The following is a 19,089-nucleotide window of genomic DNA, read 5'->3' as shown; positions in this document are numbered from 1 at the left end:
GTAAAGAGAAATCACACTTTATGCATGCTGTACATGTACTATTAGGTTCAGCTTATACTATCATTCATAGCTGAGACCATGTACGAACTCCAACCTCAACCACTACAAATACAATAATCAGTCTCGCTTAGATTCTATAAAAAGGGGAAGACATCATTTAGTCAATTGGTAGTATTTAGTATTCATGTCCTAGAAAAAAATAGCAAATAAAGCATATATATATAGTACAAAATTGGAGGGTATACATTTAGAGATTATGAAAACAAATCAAAAAGATCCACGACATTGAACAAATTCCCAAGTAGGAACACCTGAGTTTTTTTCCCCCAAGTAGTTGTATATCTATGTAAAGTAACAGAGTCCACACATATGGATAGGATAGGGGACAAGCTCAATGAGGTAAGGTCTTTCGACAGTACGATAAAGCCATCACAAAGTCCTTAGCCGAAGAGCCCACAGATGCCGGTAACTTTTTCGATGTTGATGCTGTGCAGAACCACAGATCTACTAAGTTATGCAGTTGCAATGTTGGGAGCACAGATTGACCCCGGCACATTATTTCAACCTATAGAAAATAGCACCAAACCATGTCACCAATAATGAACCAGCAAATTATTGTTTATGTGTAATTTAAATAATTAGTTTCATTTCGAATTCAAGTATGAAATATTATTGAGGTTATTAAACTTTTTTTAAAAAAAATTGCCAAAAAAAGGACGTTTTTTTCCAAAAACAAAAAAGGCTCAACTAATGAGGCCTGCAAAAAATTTCAAAAGAAAATCAGGTAAATGTCAAAAGATCTGTAGCAGGTTGCTTTGTTTCATGTAGAAATATTTCAATCAGATACACGACACCATATATTTATATGGGAAATGTTAACCAGTGCCCCGGGGACCAAACACATACTGTGGTTAAGAACTTCAACCCCAAAAAAAAAAATAGATGGTTGATATCATAGGTGAAAAAAGAAGGAAAATGAGATAGGGGAGTATAGCAATCGTTCAGTTATTAGAATGAGCTCACCTCAGCTTCACTAGCAAGATTAAGTTTCTTCATGAGGTACTTTTGAATATACGAGACAGGCACAGTACCATCCCTGTGATGAGATAAGAAAGGAGTGATTACACCTTATGAACTATTATCACAATCTTATTAGTTATCATTCAAAGAGGAATAGATTTAACAGGTTTAGTTGAGAAAGGAAAAAGTAAAGAAAAATGCATGAAACGGCAATATATTTGATTCAACATGGCAGATAAGTTTTCCTTAGGAAAAAATGTGACTTAGACAATGAATACCGATCAGAGAAATGGTGTGTGCTCATCAAGTATGTGACAAAAGTGTTAACAATCAAATCCATGTCAAGTGAAAAATATTTTTCCCTTACCGACATCAACATCCTTAAGTTCTTAACTGAAATAATTGGAACTACAGATATTTCAAGGTAACTGAAGGATTAAAAAACAGTAAATAGCTCAAACATGGCAAAGATAGCATAACCTTCCAAGACATTTCAAGATAATCCCAGAAGTAAACAATTATGAACACAAATGTTTGGCAGTTTAAAGACAATAAGGAAAGGAAGCTCTGAAGTTATGTTATAGAATCAAGGTGTTTAAAAAGTTTATATCCATTGAGTAAATGAGTCCAAACAAGATAAGAGGAAGAAGAAAAAAAAGACAGAAACTTATATTCTCTGTACCTATCTCCCATGTCAGCAAATTGTTCCAAATTTTAGTTTTAACGAATTTCAACTGACAGCATTGGCTGCCAGAAGAAAGGACTTTCTTAGAATGATGCATCGGAGTGTTTTTCACCATTACTGCTGTCATTTATATCATAGAGATCCGCTATACAGGGTGGTTATTTGTTTGTGATAGCGGAATTATGGGCAAACACGCATAATATGTTCAAGGAGGAAGGGAACATAACTATCCAACTTCTATAAACAAAATTCTGGTAAGGAGTAATTTGCATGCTTCTCTTAAAATCTGGGATAGGGCCTAACACAATCCCACAAAACCAAATTGTAAGGTCAGACTGCCCAAACCTTAAAAGAACTACTTAGCCTATACCTTTATGCATCGTGGGACTAAACTCACCCCCGTCACACTCACGACAATGAAGGTGTTGAAGGCTACAATGAAGGAGATCCAAAGTTGCTTCAATTAAGGTGGTTAGGAGAGGATCACAATTAAGGTGGCTTTCCAACACCCTTTCTCATGCCCAGGGAAATGGGTCTAGAGTGTGGAAAATGCAGGTGGTCCAACAGCAGAAGTAGGATAGACTCTAATATTATCTCATAGTTTACATTTTAGCCTTAGTCTAGCCCCAAAGCAAGCTCATGGGGTGAGAGTTACCCCTCCTTATAACTGCTTATAAATGCAAGACTCCAAACAAAAACCCCGTACACCCAACACAATAAATTGAAGGCTGCGACAAAGGCAACCCAAACTTGCTGCAATCAAGGGGGCAAGGCGTGCACTGCAATTAAGGAAGCTTTCTAACAGCTTCTAATGCTAGAGATAACTAAAAGTCTTCTAGAAGTTTAAAATCTAAACTTATGAAATAAACAAACACAAGCTAAATTTAGATGGGAGAAAAGACCACATAAGCTCTTATAGTAGAAGTGCTATGAATGCGATGAGTAGAGATTGTTGAAGAGAGGGGAAAAAGGTTGATAAACAAACAACTAACAAAACATCAATGTTTTTCTTTATCTTCACTTACAAGTCGTTTCACGAAATTAGATTAGCGCTAATTGCCATTCAACATCTATTTTAAAAGGTGAACTTTTATATAAGATATCTTTCATATGCATAAACAGTATTTTTGTTTTACCTTCCCGTTACTATTTACTCCTTGGAAACTTAAATTTTGGCCTACCTAAAGTAGTTATTATTTAGCCATACAGATTTTGAAGTTCTTTTATGAAATTATAAATAAGCACACAAAATCACATTTTTTTATCATTTTATAATTTTTGGCACAAACTAAAAAGTGGGGAATTCCGTTGTGTCGATTCACAGGCCATGTTGCTTGCTAAATTGCATACTCAAGAAAGAAAAAAACATGAGGGGAATGAAAAAGACAAGTAGAAAGACATTGTGAGTTGAAAAAGTTACTTTATTCTTAAGTAGCAAGCCGAGATCTGTGGCAAGGAAACTTCTCCATTCCTGAATAACAAGGTCAATGCAACGCTTCAGGGTCCATAGAAAAAAAACAATGAACAGAGATTGCATATAGAAAGGTTACTTACTGGTCTTCTGAAGCAACTAATGTAAACCAAATAGGATTGTTTTTCCTGTTGCACCTGCTCTCTGTTGCATCTAACATGAGTTGTGCTGAGGCAGACATCTCAAATGCTGCTGCTCTCTTCTGTTTAGAAGGACGCATCCTTTTTCGCTTCACTGGTCCTGAAGGCATGGTGTTTCCCCCCTTGTCATCTCCAAACTTTGTTTTATGTCCATTACTTTTGTTCTTGGTTTTAGGCATGTGTAATTCACCCTGAACAGATGTAGGTGGCTCCGATTTGGTTGTAATTTCAGACATCTCTAGTCCACCATGAGGAGTAGTTGGAGACTCTAATTTGGTAAGAGGGGTCCCTTGTAAATTTGATCTGGATGACTTTGTTCTATTGGCTGCTTCGACAAGACAGTTCAAGGGCGTCCAGAGATCAGCCTTCCCTTCTGTAAGGTCTATATTGTTGTCTGTATCTTCGTTGGGTCTATTCTTCTTAGAAGTCTCAGCTATTGAAGAATCCTACAACAACATAATGATCATGCATGCACATAATCACATGAAACAGGTTCGTAATTGTTCACGCAAAAGCCTAATCACAAATAAAAATGCAACGTAAGCCCTAGTATCCCATACCCCACATCTGCCATTCATTTTGTGCAGGCATATGCAATGAAGTGGAGGCTGAGCTTACCGGATTATCTTCATTGTGTGTTTCTTCTTTCTTTATGGTTTCTTCAGGGATAAAACTGCATCCACGTAAAGCAGCAGCCTTTCTTGTAGCAGTTTTTGTTCTCTTTCCTGTAAAGGTGGTATGTGTTGAAACTTTGGGAGCACTGACCACCAATGATGAAAGTGATCTTTCCTTCCTTTTTGGTGGCAGGGGTGTTGAGGGAACAACTTCTTCGGCTTTAACCTTTTGTCGTTTACATGGGAATATTTTGGTCCTAATATCTTGCAGATTGTGATCAGGCCTGAAGGTAATTAATAGGCACAAATGATCAAAATTATGAATGCGTCTTTGTATAGATTTATCAGACATCTGATATTTAAGTTCTACAAAACAATGTATGCATGAAATCATTTAAGAATAAGTCATTCCAGTTTAAAAGACAGGTTGAACTAAATAGGGGGTGTAATATGCTTGGAGATGAGGAAGATATCACTGAGTGGGATTTTCACATTGACTACTACATAAACACCAGTTTTCAATCGTCACCAAAAATGAGACGAGGAAGATGAAAATGTTGAATTTATTTCATGATGAAAATGTTGAATTTATTTCATGATGAAAATATACCAGAAGCAGAGGAAATGCACATGTAAGAAACAATTTTGGTAAATGAAAAGTCCAAATGGTTAAGTTAAGTCAACAGTTAACCTGTTACATGGCATGCAACACAATTAGTGATTTATGAGAAAGTATTTGCTAAAAAAAATTGGTGGAGAAAGTAGATATCGTAGTAAAAGGAATGAAATTTAACTACAGATAGTCTGAAATAGTAGGTAGATAGTGTAATAAATAAATGGAAGAGATTTATGTGATTAAATTTGATGGTAAGATTAATGTCATTAATAAAGCAAAGATTGATATGATATAATATAATATGCATGATTTAATTAATTAGGAATCGAAAAGCTGACCTGAGTTTTTCGACAGGAAGGATACCCAGATCAATGTTGCATACCGGACAGGAATCAACCTCTTCATCTGAAAGTTTCTCATGTATACACTTCCTACAAACTGGAACATGATTCAACGTTCAATTTCAATAATGTAATGCAACACATTAGTTAGTTAGTTAGTTAGTTAGTTGACTTGAAGAAACAAAGCTAATGTTGAACGTTGTTGATAATAAAAATGATGAAGAATGAAAAACATTGAATTAAGAAAGGGTAGCGTTGGTGTGGAACGTGGAAAATCTGAAAAGGTAATATAAATCGGGGGAGAAGTAAATTAATTAATAAAGTGAAATGAAATCAGATAGAAGAATAAATTGGGAAGATAGATAGATCGAGAGAGAGAGAGAGAGAGAGAGAGAATTACAAGTATGAAGGCATAGAGATATGGTTGTAGCATCTTTGAGTAGCTTATGACAAAGAGGACATGTCATGCATGCTTCAAGATTTTCTCTCTTCACTTTCACAACCATCTTCTTCTTTCTCTCACCGAATCAAATCCTAGAAGAAACTACGTAGATAGATAGATAGATAGATAGATATAGACCGACCCGGTTATGGAATCGAATGTCGTTGTTTTGTTGCACGAAGAAAGACAAAGACGACAACAAGAAACAGCGAGTTAGCGAGCGAGCGTAACAACGCACGCGACTCACTCACTCACTCACTATCAAAGAAACCCAACAACGCTTTTTCTGCGCTACTTACTCTATCTACTTATAATTACTCAACCCAACAACATTTTCGTGAACTCGACTCAGTTGATTCGAACTTAGACACCACCAAAAATGACAATTGTTACAACCCTCTAAGCAATGTTTTTTCACCATTCTTACCAATCATTCAAAATTAGTGGTATTAATTATCAGAACAATTAATAAAATAAAATTGAAAGTTACTGTTGTCTTTATGGAGAGACTTTCTGGATACGCGACATTTAAGTTTAATGACTTGTTAAAACTGTTTTGGTTTTAACCACTTGCTTTGCAACTTCATGACATATACACGCGTTCAATATGCTCCTACATCTATCCATCTATGTACTGCACGCAAGTTACACAACTGCAGTACATTCATTACCAATAATAATCCGGATTTATTAAAATAAAAATAAAAAAACGGATTTTTTTTATAGTCACAATAATTTGGACACAAGATTTGTGATATTCTTTTTTTGAGACATTCATTCAAATCGATAGAGTATATCAGATATAAACATCGCTGAAAACGTAAAGGGTAAATCTGCAAACAAACTCACAACACCCAAGTTAATAGCTTACAACGGCAAAATGCCTACAAATAATATGATAAAACCTAAGTCGCCGAAATACTCATGCTTCCGGATGTGCAACGTTGACGCCCAAATCATTGGTTGAATTTGTAATTGACGGATGTAGATCTTTCAATAGGAATTATACAAACACCGCGGCAAGACGCAAAATCAAACGCCGCACAAGACGACGAACAACACAACGCCGCACTTAGACAACGAAATCACAAAAAACACAAAAGGAAAAACTTGATATATGTGAAAACCACTTATTTAGATTGAAAGAATAGGGAAAAAAATGTAGAGGGGTGATTCTAGTTCAAAAATGACCTAAAATCACCCCTCCTCTATGAACGAATGAGAAAGAAAATTTAGAGAGAAGTTGGAATTTCTCTCACTAAAAAACTTGGACCGGCTAGAAAATTAGAAAGATTTGTGATATTCTAGTATGTGAAATTTGGATACAATATTTGTGATATTCGGTATTTGAAAAAAAGTTAGAAAGAGCAAAAAATTCAATAATAAATATTTTTTTAAAAATAAATGATATATGTAAAAAAAAAGTTAAATAATATGTAGTTTTGTATGTGTGCCTAAATATTATACCCCAACAACAAGGATGATGCTTCCCCCATCAAAAAAACAAGGATAATGCTTCCTTAAAAAAAAAAAAAAAAAACAAGGATAATGCTCTGTCCAAAAGGGAAAAAAAAAAAAAAACTATAATGCTAGAAATCGGTTCTACACTAAGAATGACACGGATCCTATGTATTTAACCATTTATAAAGATGTATGAATTTGGGGCATGGAATGAACTTGTCAAAAAAATAAATAAGAGATATTAAATTGGTTCATGTTTTTGTAAATTATTTTTAAATTGTCCTCGTGAGCTTAGCTCAGTTGGTATGAACAATGCATAAAATATGCAATTCATATTTGAAATTAATCTTTATCTTTGTAAAAAAAATCTTCAATTAGATCATGGTCTTTATGTTTTTGTCACATGACAAATGAGTTAATTGAAATTTTTTTGACAAAGACAATGACTATTTTAAAATATTGTATAAGTTCATCTTCCTGTATATTTTTTATGTCGAAGAAGGTGTTATCCCTCCTTTATCGTTGTTTCGTGTTTTGTTTCGATATGTCCCAGATCTGTGTGGAGGAAGTGATGGTGGTGCGAGGTGGTCACGGTGGTGAGGTAAGTCTCGGTTTTGGTGGTAAGAAGAGGTGATGGTGGTGGTTTTGGTACTGTAGTTGCGGCGGTGCTGTTTTCTTCCTCGTGGGTATTGAGTTTGCGACTTTTAGAAAAACACAGGTTGTTTGGTGTTTTTGTGTGGTGGACGTTTCCTTCTGATCCAGGTCTATGTGGATGAGATGATAGTGGTGTGAGGTGGTGATGTAGGCCACATTTTTTATGGTGTGAGGAGGTGTCGGTGGGTCTTTAACGGTTGAGTTCGATCAGAATCTTCTCATCCGGTTTGACTACTGTGTTATCTGATGATTTGTCGATGTGAAACGTTGGTGTTGCTGCTGTGAAGGTGGATTTTGTTGTTGCGCTGGTTGTTGTTGTTGTTGCAAAGGTGGATTCGTTAAGGTGACATAGATTGTTGTTGTGGCGATGGTGGTGGTTGTTGTTTCAATCATTATAGTTATAAGTTGTTTTTCAAGGTTGTTGGTTGTTGTGTTGATTCTTGACGTTGTTGTTTGTGGGCTGTGTGCGAGCAGCAGAATGTAGGTGGTGGAAGTTGTTTTTGTGGCAGCTTGTGATGTTGGTTGAGGTTGTTTTTTCTTATGTATGTTGGTTGAAGTTGTTTATGGTTGTCAACAGTGGCGGTCGGACCTGTTGTTTTGTTTGAGTATCGACTAATGCCTGTTTTTTGTTTTTACAGTTGACTGTCAGACTCGTTGTATTTTGAGCGACCTCTTTCGTACGTCTTGTGCTAAAGAGGCATCTTGGTTTTTGTGAATATATATCATTTTACCTTCTTCAAAAAAAGTATATGTAGGGTTGGTTCAAACCTTGTGAGCATAACACAAACTGTTCAACCATTGAGTCGGCATCTCATTCATTCACTTTAAAGGTGAATTTTTTTATCATTAGACCACTTAAAAAAAATATTTAAGTCTTAATATATTTGATAAATACAACAAAAAAATATTAGACACTTAAAAACCTAAAAAAAATTATAAGAGAATTTTTAAAAAATATCCAAAGATTAATGATTTTGAAATAAATAGGTATATTGTAAAGTATTATGACATTGTAATGTTGTTTGATTAGTCAACCCCCATGTTCATGGTATAAAGTTTGGAGTACCACTCTTCTCATAATATTTTGTGTTCATTCCCAATAAAATAGTTTAGCGTGAGTTAACTCACGTATGAGTATTTTGTGTCGGGAATGTGCAAAAAATGTTGTGAGAAGAGCGATACTCTAAAGTCTGGTTGTCGTTAAAATTCTTACATAACATCTTGGGCTTTAGGCCTGCCCTCCAAAGGAGATGGAATAAAAAATTATATTGATTTTACGAAAAAGAATATAAGTGTTGTTAATTCTGGATTCAATTTTCGATAAAAAAGAGAGAAAGTATTTCATGGACATAATTTCAAATAAATATTATTTGAACACACTAATATAAAACTAACAAAATTAAATAAAATTAGTCACATCAATTGATATATTGAAATTTTATTTATTTTTCTTTAATTTTTTCTTAGTTTTGTGTATTTGCTCAAATATTTTTATTTAGGTTTGTTCCCAATCAAGTGTGACTCAAAAAAGAAAAATTAAAAAGCTCCATATTCGATTAGTGTAGTTAATTTTTTTTTACTGTGATAAGTGTAGTTAACTTAATCAAGTGATAATATATATTTATTTATTTTTGCCAATAAGTGATAATAGAATATCAAAATCATTTATGATGTAACTTTTTATAGAATTTGATAGCTTTGCATAGAAGAAATCAAATTTTCAGCCATGACGTGTGACCTATTAGATATTTCATAAAATGAAACTAATTTTTTTTTTTTTGAAGGATAAAATGAAACTAGATGATACCAAAACAAAATCGCCCTTCTTATAAAATAAAATAAAATTATATCCCCCTTGCAATCCCAGAACAACTTCATACCATCACTTGATTATTATTCAATAATGAAGCACAAGTAGTTTTTTTTGGTGCACAAGTAGTTGTGTAGACATACATGGTCTGTTTGAGAAACCCAAAAAAGAGATTTTAGCTTTTAGCTTATAGCTTATAAACTCGTCTGATAAAAAAAACTCTGTTTGGTAACACTTTTCACCATGAGCTTATAGCTTATTTCACGAGCTTATAAGCTATTTTTCAGAAGCTATTCCAAGTAGCGTTTGAGCTTATAGCTTCTCACTTTTTCTTCCAATTTTACCCTTATTATTTCATTTAAATTGTATTTTTATCCATTATAATTTTTATAATAAGCTACGTAATAAAGACTATAATCCCTTTATTCCAATTTTTGTATATATATCAGTTGGCCTTTTTTTTGAAAAAATATATACCTTCGTTTTTTTTACGAAACAAAATACTATTATTCTATTAGTGTTACTTTTTTTTTTTTTTGAGGTAAGTGTTATTTTCTTTATTCTCTGTTATTAGTATTACTCTATTAGTGCTACCTTTTTTTTTTTTTTTTGAGGTAAATGTTATTTTCTTTATAAAGTGGAAACACTTAAATGATAATAAATATAAGATAAAATTTTAGTGAATAAAATTTAATTTAATTTATAATACATAGGATATATTAAATTAATAAATTTAAAGTATTTTTTTAAAGAAAAATTAGTTTACAAAATTACAAATACTTAAATTAATGATATAATTTTTATTATGAATTAAGAATACCCTTTATGTCATTTTACATTTATCAGCTAGTTGAACCGCTATTTTTACCAAATACTTCAGTTAGCTTATCAGCTAAAAGTTATCCGCTATTTTTACCAAACAGAGCCATAATATCCTTTTGCTTATTTCCTTTGTTATTAACGGCTTGCTATAGACAGCATGAACCAATCAAACCTGTCAATTAGCTAATCAAGATCCGGGGTTCGAACAACAACCATAAAAAATAAAATAAAAATAAAAATACATCTTGATCGTTCTTTATATATATAAGACGCGAGGAATAATTATTAAGGTGAATTACACGGATAATTGATTAATTAGTCACCACAGTTCACAAATTCATATTTGGCAATAAGATTGATTGCCTTGAGCATGGCCATTCCCGTTGTTTAGCTTTTGGAACATAACAGGCTGTTCAAAAAGATTCCCTGTTCTTCCACACCAATATCCAAATCCAAGTCCCCACTGCTGCACTGATCAATAGTTCTTACTGTTTCCTGAGCATTTAATCAGCTATTGTGAAAGTTAATCAGAAACAAAATTATATTATTTTTTTAGGCACGTTTGGTTGGACATAAACTCAAATAAAAATATTTGGACACACTCACAAAAGCATGAAAAAATTAAAGAAAAATAAAATTCTAATATATCAATTGATGTGATTAAATACTTTTTATTTGTTTTTGTTAGTTTTATGTGCGTGTTTGCTCAAAATTGAGGTGTTGAGTATGTGCCTAACAAAGACTTTCTCCTTTCTAAAACTCGTTATTATGTATAGTCATAAGTTATGATGAAAAATGTTTAATTAGAAATGACAATCCCTCAAAAAAAAATTATAAATAGTTCACAAGTCCCAGCTAAGTTTAAGAAAAATCCTTTGAATCATATCAAATACTAGTATTAAAAAATGAAAAATGTTAACAAGTATCATTTGTTAAAAATAATGCATTCAATATATTAAAATTTTAAAAAGTAAAAAAAAAAAATATATTAAATTTATCAATTATTTCTATTCTTGAATCCTAACAGAGTCTAAAATATTAAGATGCGTATAAAAATTAATTTTTTTTTTACATAATACTCCTAAGTTCCAAATGTTAAAATGTGTTTAAATATATATTAATTCAATCTCAAGTATAAATAAAAATTGATGTTCACCAAAAAAAATGAACACATAGATCAATTTTCTTTGACCAACTTTAGTTTGTACTATTTAATAATAATTAATACCTAAGAGAGATTGTCTATCGAAATAAATTTGAACTCTGTTTGGTAAAAACAACGGATAGCTGATAAGCTAGCTGATAGCTTATAGCTGATGACTGAAATAGCTTATAGCTGATAGCTGATGACTGATAGCTTATAGCTGATGACTGAAATAGCTTATAGCTGATAAGCCAGCTTATAGCTGATAGCTGATAACTGATAGCTTATAGCTGATAACTTATAGTTGATGACTGATAGCTTATAAACTAATTGAAGTGTTTGGTAAAATCAGCGGTTCAACTAGCTGATAAATGTAAAATGACATAAAATGGTATTATTAATATGTAATAAAGTTTATATAAATTGATATGTACAAATAAAATAAAAATTGATATTAAAGGGTATTATATGTATCCAGAAGTCCTAGCTCAACTGGCAAAATGTCGACATTGTTAGGCCGGATGCCATGACCGGGGTTCGAACCCCGGTACCTCCACTTATGTGTGTGAGTTTATAATGGTTTTGCAATTTCGTCTAACCACAAAAAAAAAAAAAAAGGTATTATATGTATTATTAACGATAATTGATAGTTTCCTAAAAAAAAGCAATAATTGACAGTCACAATGAATAATATCTTCTTGATTTTTTTTAAGGGACCTTCTTGAAATTCATTTTACTGAATTATTAAATCAATGCATTATCAATCATATTAGAGTTGTCCAGTAGCATTTTTTAACCAATGAATTATTAAAACAATTTTATACGGTTCAAAAGAATGGAAAAAAAAAGTGAGGTATATTATCATTTAAATAAAAACACACAGTGGAGGTATGTATATTACTTTTTTAGTTTAGCGGAGGTATATGACAATAGAGTTGTCCAGTAGCATTTTTTCTTTGAAGGTGTAATAAATTATAAAGGGTAAACATGGATTTGAATTAAAATAATAAGGGTAAAAATGGGATAAAATATGAGAAGCTATAAACTCAAACGCTATTTGGAATAACTTCTGAAAAATAGTTTATAAGTTCATGATGAAAAAGTATTACTAAAGAAAACTTTTTTTATCAAACGAGCTTATAAGCTATAAGCTAATTGAGATGTGTTACCAAACAGGTGTAAAAAGTTGCTGAGAGAGGTTGTGAGGTCGTAATGTGACTCCACCTGTGTAGAATTTTCTATTCAACCATATAACTGGCCATTTTGATTCAAAGAGAGACCATGTACATAAATAGAGAGATCAAGATAATGATCATGTAAATTTTCATTTCTTAAGGATAACCAATTAATCCATAAGTATAGTTTTATTCGGAGCATATGTTTGAATACTTCTCTTTCAAAACAGAAAGACTCTAGTATCAAACTCTATTACAAACACAGGATTTTTCTAACAATATTTGAGCATTTTATTGTTTAGCATCAATGATGGAGAACAAAGGGTTGGTTATGTCTAGCTCATTCCCACAATCCACAAACTGATAGCTTACAATAAGATGTCCCTGTTGGTATCCTCTGCCATCTGTGTCGATTCTGTTAAACACTCCCACATCCAAATCCAACCCTCCATTGCTGCATTGATCTACAATTCTCACTGTTTCCTGTGCTCCTGTACCTGAATTTGTCACCTGCATCATCACATTTACATTCAACTACATATCAATTCATCGGAATAAGAAACTAAAAATCATGATTTAATCAATTGAACTATGATCTGAAGAAGATATCACAAAAAGTAATAGAATTGGTTCTAATTAGTTGTTACCCTGAGACACTTTCCACAAGAAGCTTGACCACGAGGTCCAACAGGGCCACAAAAAGCAGTCCAACCATACTTGCTACGCCATGAGTAAGGTTTGCTTGCATCCCAAGTTGAACAATAAGCACTTACAGCGTTTAAGTCCCATCCATGTTGATCTGGTTGATAGTAATGATATGTGGCACGAACATTAGAAGCACTTTCACCACCACCACTACTGCCATGACAGTTACTCTGACAGTTCGGACCACAGTATTCATCTGTGGTACCACAGTAACCGTATTGGCTGCAACAAAGGTTGTTTGGACATGTTTTTCCTCCAGCTTGTCTACCGCATTGTTCTGCAATCGTTGCTGCAATCAAACACACCAGTATTAATACCGCTAATTTTCCCATGTCTAATCTAATACAATTTGATATTTTCCCCTGTGTTTGTTTCTCTGTTTATATAGAAAAATAGGTAACCATCACTTTCCATTGGTATAATTGAATAAGATTTATTTTTGTCACGATATTGACTAGGCATGGTGACACTTGACATATACCCATGTGCATGTGGCGGCTAGCTATTTGATGATGATAGTATGAGGTAATACTTGTGTGATTTTGGATATATCCAATTAATTATCGATAAATGCATGTGGGGTTGATTGGTGGTTATTAATATTAGATGACGGGTCTAAGAGAACTAGTAAGATATATGGATACATGAATGAATAAAAATATCATGGCGGCGGCTAAGAGTGTTCTATTGGTTAAGGACCCGATTTGTATTGATTTGTTTTTGAGTTTATGAAAAGAAAAAAAAAATTAATGTAAATAAATAAGTTTTTGCCTATTATTTATAAGTTTGTTAAAGATAGTTTATGGAAAACAATTTATGAAGATACAATTTTTGTTAATCAGAACTTATAAATTAAAATAAAATTTATTTATTTACATATATAATTTTTTTAAGCTAAAAAATAAGTCAATCAAAATGGATTCGAAGTGTTAATAAATCAAGTTATTTGTCTAACAGGCCCGACCCTTAGCAAGCGCAAGGTGAGCTACGGTGCCGGACCTTGCAATTTTAGGAGCCTCAGTTTTTTATTTTCTTTCTAATATAGCATCCAAAAGTCATAAATATATATAATAAAATATAAAAAAAAAATCAATAGACACCTTGTAATGGTTTGGTGGTAAAATTGAATGCATTTGAGTCTTTGGTTTTAAGGTTCAATTCTAAGCATTTGTGTGATTTGGACAAAATATAATTTTTTTTTAATTACATATACAACTATTAGGTCATTACAACTTAAATAAATGATTACTATTGATTAAAAAAATCTTGATTTTTCATTAGGGATCTCGATTAAATATTTGAACATGGCCTACAATTTTATCGGTACGGTCCTGCTGTCTAATGTGTTGCATCATGCTCAACACTAGCTAAGTTTAATACTACCAGCATAGAAATTCCAAACATTATGAAAATGGACTCTCTTCATTTAATTCTCTCTCTCTTTTTTTTAATTGTTATATAAGAGAACAAAAATGATAAATTTATTAGTAAAAACGAGATTAAACCTTGATAGTTGAGATGTAAACAATTACTCTCTTTTCTTTAATACATAAATAGTTTACAAAAATTAAAAATATTAAAAAAATGTTGGAATAATAAATTAATCTAAAAAATATATAATTATTACTAAATTATCATTTATGTATAAATGTACTCGGTGTTGATTTTCTATCTTATAAGACAATTGGTAGTAATAATAAGGGGTATACTTGAAAAAATAGTAATGAATGCATCGAAAAATTTGTAGTTATATATAAGGATAAACACCTTTTATTTTTATTTTTAAATAGTCTTATAATTAAAGACAAATATAGTGAAAACTAATAAAAAGAATCGATTCTCTAACATTATTTATTCTAGCATTGTTTAATGTCGTATTGTTGTTTCATATGAATATGCACCAGATTTAATTATTCAAGTGATTTACAAGTAGATTTGTAGCAAGATAAGGAAGAGAAGGTAATCATTACTAGTATTTTACTAGTATGATGATAATTGGTCAACAATCATATAAAAATAAATGGAGGATGTCAAATAAAAAGAGATATACAGAAAATAGATTGTAGATTCTAAAATTAATATTTATTTATTTATTGTAAAAATTTAAGTATCTTTATTTCTCTAAATTGAATAAAGGAATAAGGATAAGAATGGAGAGGATCTTTACTCTTTTTGTTCAACTTTAATTAATTTGTTTTTTCTCCCGGCCATGCAGCTTTCTTGTGTCATTAAAAAAAGTTACATCACTTAATTTTGAAAAGAATAAAAAAAGTTATGCTAACAACGTATCTTAAAGACATTTGTTAAAAATTAAAACTATATTGACTGAATCTGATATTGTAACACAAATTAACTAAGAATGAACCTCTCATCAAATGATTAAGAGATTGTATCACCTGTATCACATGTTTATATGAAATAGTAGTTAATAGTAAAAGTAAAAATGGTTCTTATATTTGTACCAAAAAAAAAAATGTTTCTTATAAAGTATATCAATCTTGTTTATATTGATCAATTTGTGAATAAAATCATGTGCCATAATTATCTGACACTTAAACTTCTTTCCTCTTTTGAAAAATTTATGATGGATGGACGATTTTTCAATTTAAGATGAAAAAAACCTTCAAACTAAAAGAGTAGGTGAAATCCGAAACAGGATTCCCTATTATCAGAGCAGTGTGCTGTAATTAATTACAGCCGTCTGATCACAATGGGAAGGTCAGGATTGTTTTAATTGGAAATACACAGTTTTCAATCTCAACCGTTTGATCTGAGATAATCAGCTGAGATTGAAAACTGCATACTAACTTTACAGCATCAAAACCTGATCCAGCAAAACCCATAACCTCCTATTTTAATGCACATTATTTTACTACTATATCAAACTCTCAAAGTTTTGTTCTATGTGTAGTTACATATGTATATGTAGCAAGTAACATCGGTCTTTCAAATAATATTTACTTAATGGCCTTTTCCTAGAACATCGAATTTTATTTTTATACTGGTTGTATTGTGGACCTCTCTTTTAGCATGGTACATCTTTTTTTTTTTTTTTTTTTAGGGTTAAATATGTTTTTGGTCTCTATAAATTTGTTAACTTTTTGTTGTCCACCAAAAAATTTCCGTCTTCACTTTTGATCCCTCTTTTTTTTTACCAAAACAAAGTTAATTATTATCATTAATCAACCAATGTTCAATACAAGAAGGATGAGAATAAAAATACGGTGACTAGCCCAAGAACAGGCCGTCTTAACTGAAGAATGAGCAACCATGTTCGCTTGTCTCCTACCAAACTTCACCTCGAAGTTGGAATATAAAGATAACTGATAAATAATACTAGATCCAATAGCATAGGACTCTGAATCACCATGGCCCGGATCCTTTTTATGTAAACTCATATGTAAAATTCATATTTTTAAATAAAATTTTACAGAAAAATTTATAATATTATAAAAAAAAAAAATCCAAAAAAAATTATAAATTTTTATCAAAATATGAATTAAATATTAATTTTTATATTTTTGGTGGTTAAAAAATTATATTTAATTTATGTTTTGTTAAAAAATTCTTTTTTTTTTGGAAGAGATATTTATAATATTTTATACATTTCTGCACAATTTTTAAAAAAATACAATATTTGACATCAAAATAGAAACTAAAAGTTGAAGACACTTTTTAAATGAACTAAAACAAATATTTGATATATTTATAGGGATCAAAAACATATTTAATAATCAGGAAAGTAAAATTGGATTGGAGACAAAACCAACAAAAAGAGCAAAAAGGCCAGGGAAAGAAAGGAAAAACAAAGCATCGCAATTGGAAGGGAAAAAGAAAATCAAACATTTTTTTTGTTGATTTTTTTCTTCTGGCGAGCACTATAACATATTTGCTTTTTGAATTGATGCAATGATCTTACAACATCTCCACAATGATTAAACCGATCATCCACTTATTATCAATTGAAAATAAATTCCCTAAAAAAAAAAATCAATTGAAAATAAATTAAAGGTCAAATGTTCTAATGGTCCTTTAAGTTTTTCGTTTTTCTCAAAGTCGTCCTTTAAGTTTTTAAAGTCTCAAACAAATCATTTTAGTTTTTGAATCGTTTCAAACATGTCATTTTAGAGGATGATGGTGATGATTTAGATGATAGCAACAAAGAGCATTATCCACCATTTGTCATTCCTAAAAAGATGGTTAATTTTAAGTGGGTGTTAGGAGCCATATTTGGTACCAAAGATGAGTTCAAGGAAGCAAATTACCAATTATGCTATCTATAATAGGACTTGTCTGAAACAATTCAAAAACTAAAATGACTTGTTTGGACTTTTGAAACTTAAAGGACCACTTTGAGAAAAATGAAAAACTTAAAGGATCATTAGATGCATTTGACCTAAATTAAACATAATTAGTTAATGTGATTTAATTACTCCCTCCGTCCCAAATTGTATGTCACTTTAGAAAAATATTTGTCCCAAATTGTATGTCGTTTTACAATACCAATGAAAAATTAATGTTACTTTTCCTATTATATCCTTAACTATTTATTACTCTATTTTCTTTCATTTCCTTCATTTATCTTTCTCATATCATTTATTGAGGACAATTTTATAAAACAACTCATAATATATTTTTCCCACACAATATTAATTACATTTCTTAATATGTGTGAAATGCCCAAAACGTCATACAATTTGGGACGGATGAAGTATATAATATGTGTGAAGGAAAAAAAATCATATTTTTTTGGGTTAATAGGCTTTTACCCCCCTGCCATTTGGGAGACTTTTGGTATACCCCCCTATAAAAAAAAAAAAACTTGGAGATTCCCCCTTTTAAAATGAAGATTCTTTGGATTAATGAGCTGATGTGGCACGCTGACTGTGTAGTGATGGGTGAAATGGCAATGACACGTCATAATTTTTTATTTTTTGTTTTTAAAATTATGTTAAAAAGATGAAATACTTAAAATACCCTTAATGATAAATTAAAAAAAAAATCACATTTCTTTTTCTCTCTTCTTCTCTAGCGTAAATCACCTTCTCTCTTCTTCCTTTTCTTCTCTTCTCTCCCACCTTCTCTGTTTATCTTCTTTCTTTTCTTCTTCCTTCTATTATCTTCATCATTCTCTTCTTCCTTCTATTCTCTCCCACCTTCTCTCTTTTTGTTATTCCTTTTCTTCTTCTTTCTCTTCTCTTCTCTCTATTTCTTTTCTGCCAAATCATACCCTCCAATCAAGAAACAGCAACACAACAACACAATCAAGAAATTGAAAGAGAGAATTTTCGAATTTTGAAAGAGAGGATTTTTGAATATGAGTTTTTGATTCTTCATACATGGAATTGATTTTTAACCACTTAGGTTTGATTTTCGATTGGAAGAGGAAGCCATCTGGGTTGATTTTTGATTTGATGATTTGTTTTTAAAGAAGTTGTTGTTGTTTCCGATTCAAATTCCATTTGATTTTGTTTTTCTGGTTTGAAATTGGGTTAAAGAAAATTTTTGTGTTGTTGTTGTTAATGATGTGATGTTGTTGTGTTGTTGCTGTGATCCAAAAATTGAAAATTGATAAGAAGGGGATGAATTGGAACAACCATGAAAGAAGAGAAGAAGAGATTGTTGTGTTGCTGGAAAAAAAGATGTTAGAAGGAGATTGAAAAAAGAGAGTGAGGAAGAAGATGAAGATGAAAAGGAAATAAAAAAAAAATCAATTAAGTTTCTATATACTACTATTAAAGTTGATGCCCTATAAATTTCCCATTTTGCCCCTAGGAGGGGTATTTTTGTAATTGTGTTGTTGCCACCTCACCATTATATGGGTGCATTTCCCATTTTGCCCCTCACAATTTTTTAATTATTTTATAATTTTTATATTTTTGATAACTTTAACTATTTTTCAATTTTTTATCCCAAATTCAGTTGCTTCTACATTGTCGTTGTAGAAGATTAAGGTATCGCTTGACCCGGTTTTTTTTTCAACTTTTCT

The 19,089-nt window shown here is 31.5% G+C and overlaps 2 protein-coding genes across 2 annotated transcripts; both read right to left on the bottom strand.

The window, feature by feature from the left end:
* Nucleotides 1-156: 156 nt before the first annotated feature.
* LOC25499682 (E3 ubiquitin protein ligase DRIP2) lies at nucleotides 157-5,736 on the bottom strand. The gene is made up of 7 exons (XM_013595075.3): nucleotides 5,288-5,736; nucleotides 4,885-4,984; nucleotides 3,935-4,214; nucleotides 3,260-3,762; nucleotides 3,126-3,176; nucleotides 1,024-1,096; nucleotides 157-565 (listed from the first exon to the last, which is right to left on the bottom strand). Exons 1-7 carry the CDS (start codon nucleotides 5,391-5,393, stop codon nucleotides 392-394), a joined length of 1,287 nt encoding a protein of 428 aa, XP_013450529.1. The 5' UTR covers nucleotides 5,394-5,736; the 3' UTR covers nucleotides 157-391.
* Nucleotides 5,737-12,504: 6,768 nt separating this feature from the next.
* Nucleotides 12,505-13,467, bottom strand: LOC25499681 (wound-induced protein). Its single transcript, XM_013595074.3, has 2 exons — nucleotides 13,043-13,467; nucleotides 12,505-12,905 (listed from the first exon to the last, which is right to left on the bottom strand). Exons 1-2 carry the CDS (start codon nucleotides 13,430-13,432, stop codon nucleotides 12,687-12,689), a joined length of 609 nt encoding a protein of 202 aa, XP_013450528.1. The 5' UTR covers nucleotides 13,433-13,467; the 3' UTR covers nucleotides 12,505-12,686.
* Nucleotides 13,468-19,089: the final 5,622 nt, after the last annotated feature.

The sequence above is a fragment of the Medicago truncatula genome, chromosome 7 (genome assembly GCF_003473485.1).
Source record: "Medicago truncatula cultivar Jemalong A17 chromosome 7, MtrunA17r5.0-ANR, whole genome shotgun sequence".
Taxonomy (NCBI): Eukaryota; Viridiplantae; Streptophyta; class Magnoliopsida; order Fabales; family Fabaceae; genus Medicago; species Medicago truncatula.
The sequence above is the reverse complement of the archived record's forward strand: the minus strand, read 5'-3'. Positions and strand labels throughout refer to the sequence as shown.

Excerpts from the sequence above, each read along its gene's own strand:
- LOC25499682 (XM_013595075.3), bottom strand. The coding sequence starts at position 5,393 with ATGGTTGTGAAAGTGAAGAGAGAAAATCTTGAAGCATGCATGACATGT. Across the intron at positions 4,215-4,884 it reads CTTCCTGTCGAAAAACTCAG|GCCTGATCACAATCTGCAAG; the intron begins GTCAGCTTTTCG and ends AATTACCTTCAG. Across the intron at positions 3,177-3,259 it reads TTAGTTGCTTCAGAAGACCA|GAATGGAGAAGTTTCCTTGC; the intron begins GTAAGTAACCTT and ends CTTGTTATTCAG.
- LOC25499681 (XM_013595074.3), bottom strand. The coding sequence starts at position 13,432 with ATGGGAAAATTAGCGGTATTAATACTGGTGTGTTTGATTGCAGCAACG. Across the intron at positions 12,906-13,042 it reads CTTGTGGAAAGTGTCTCAGG|GTGACAAATTCAGGTACAGG; the intron begins GTAACAACTAAT and ends GTGATGATGCAG.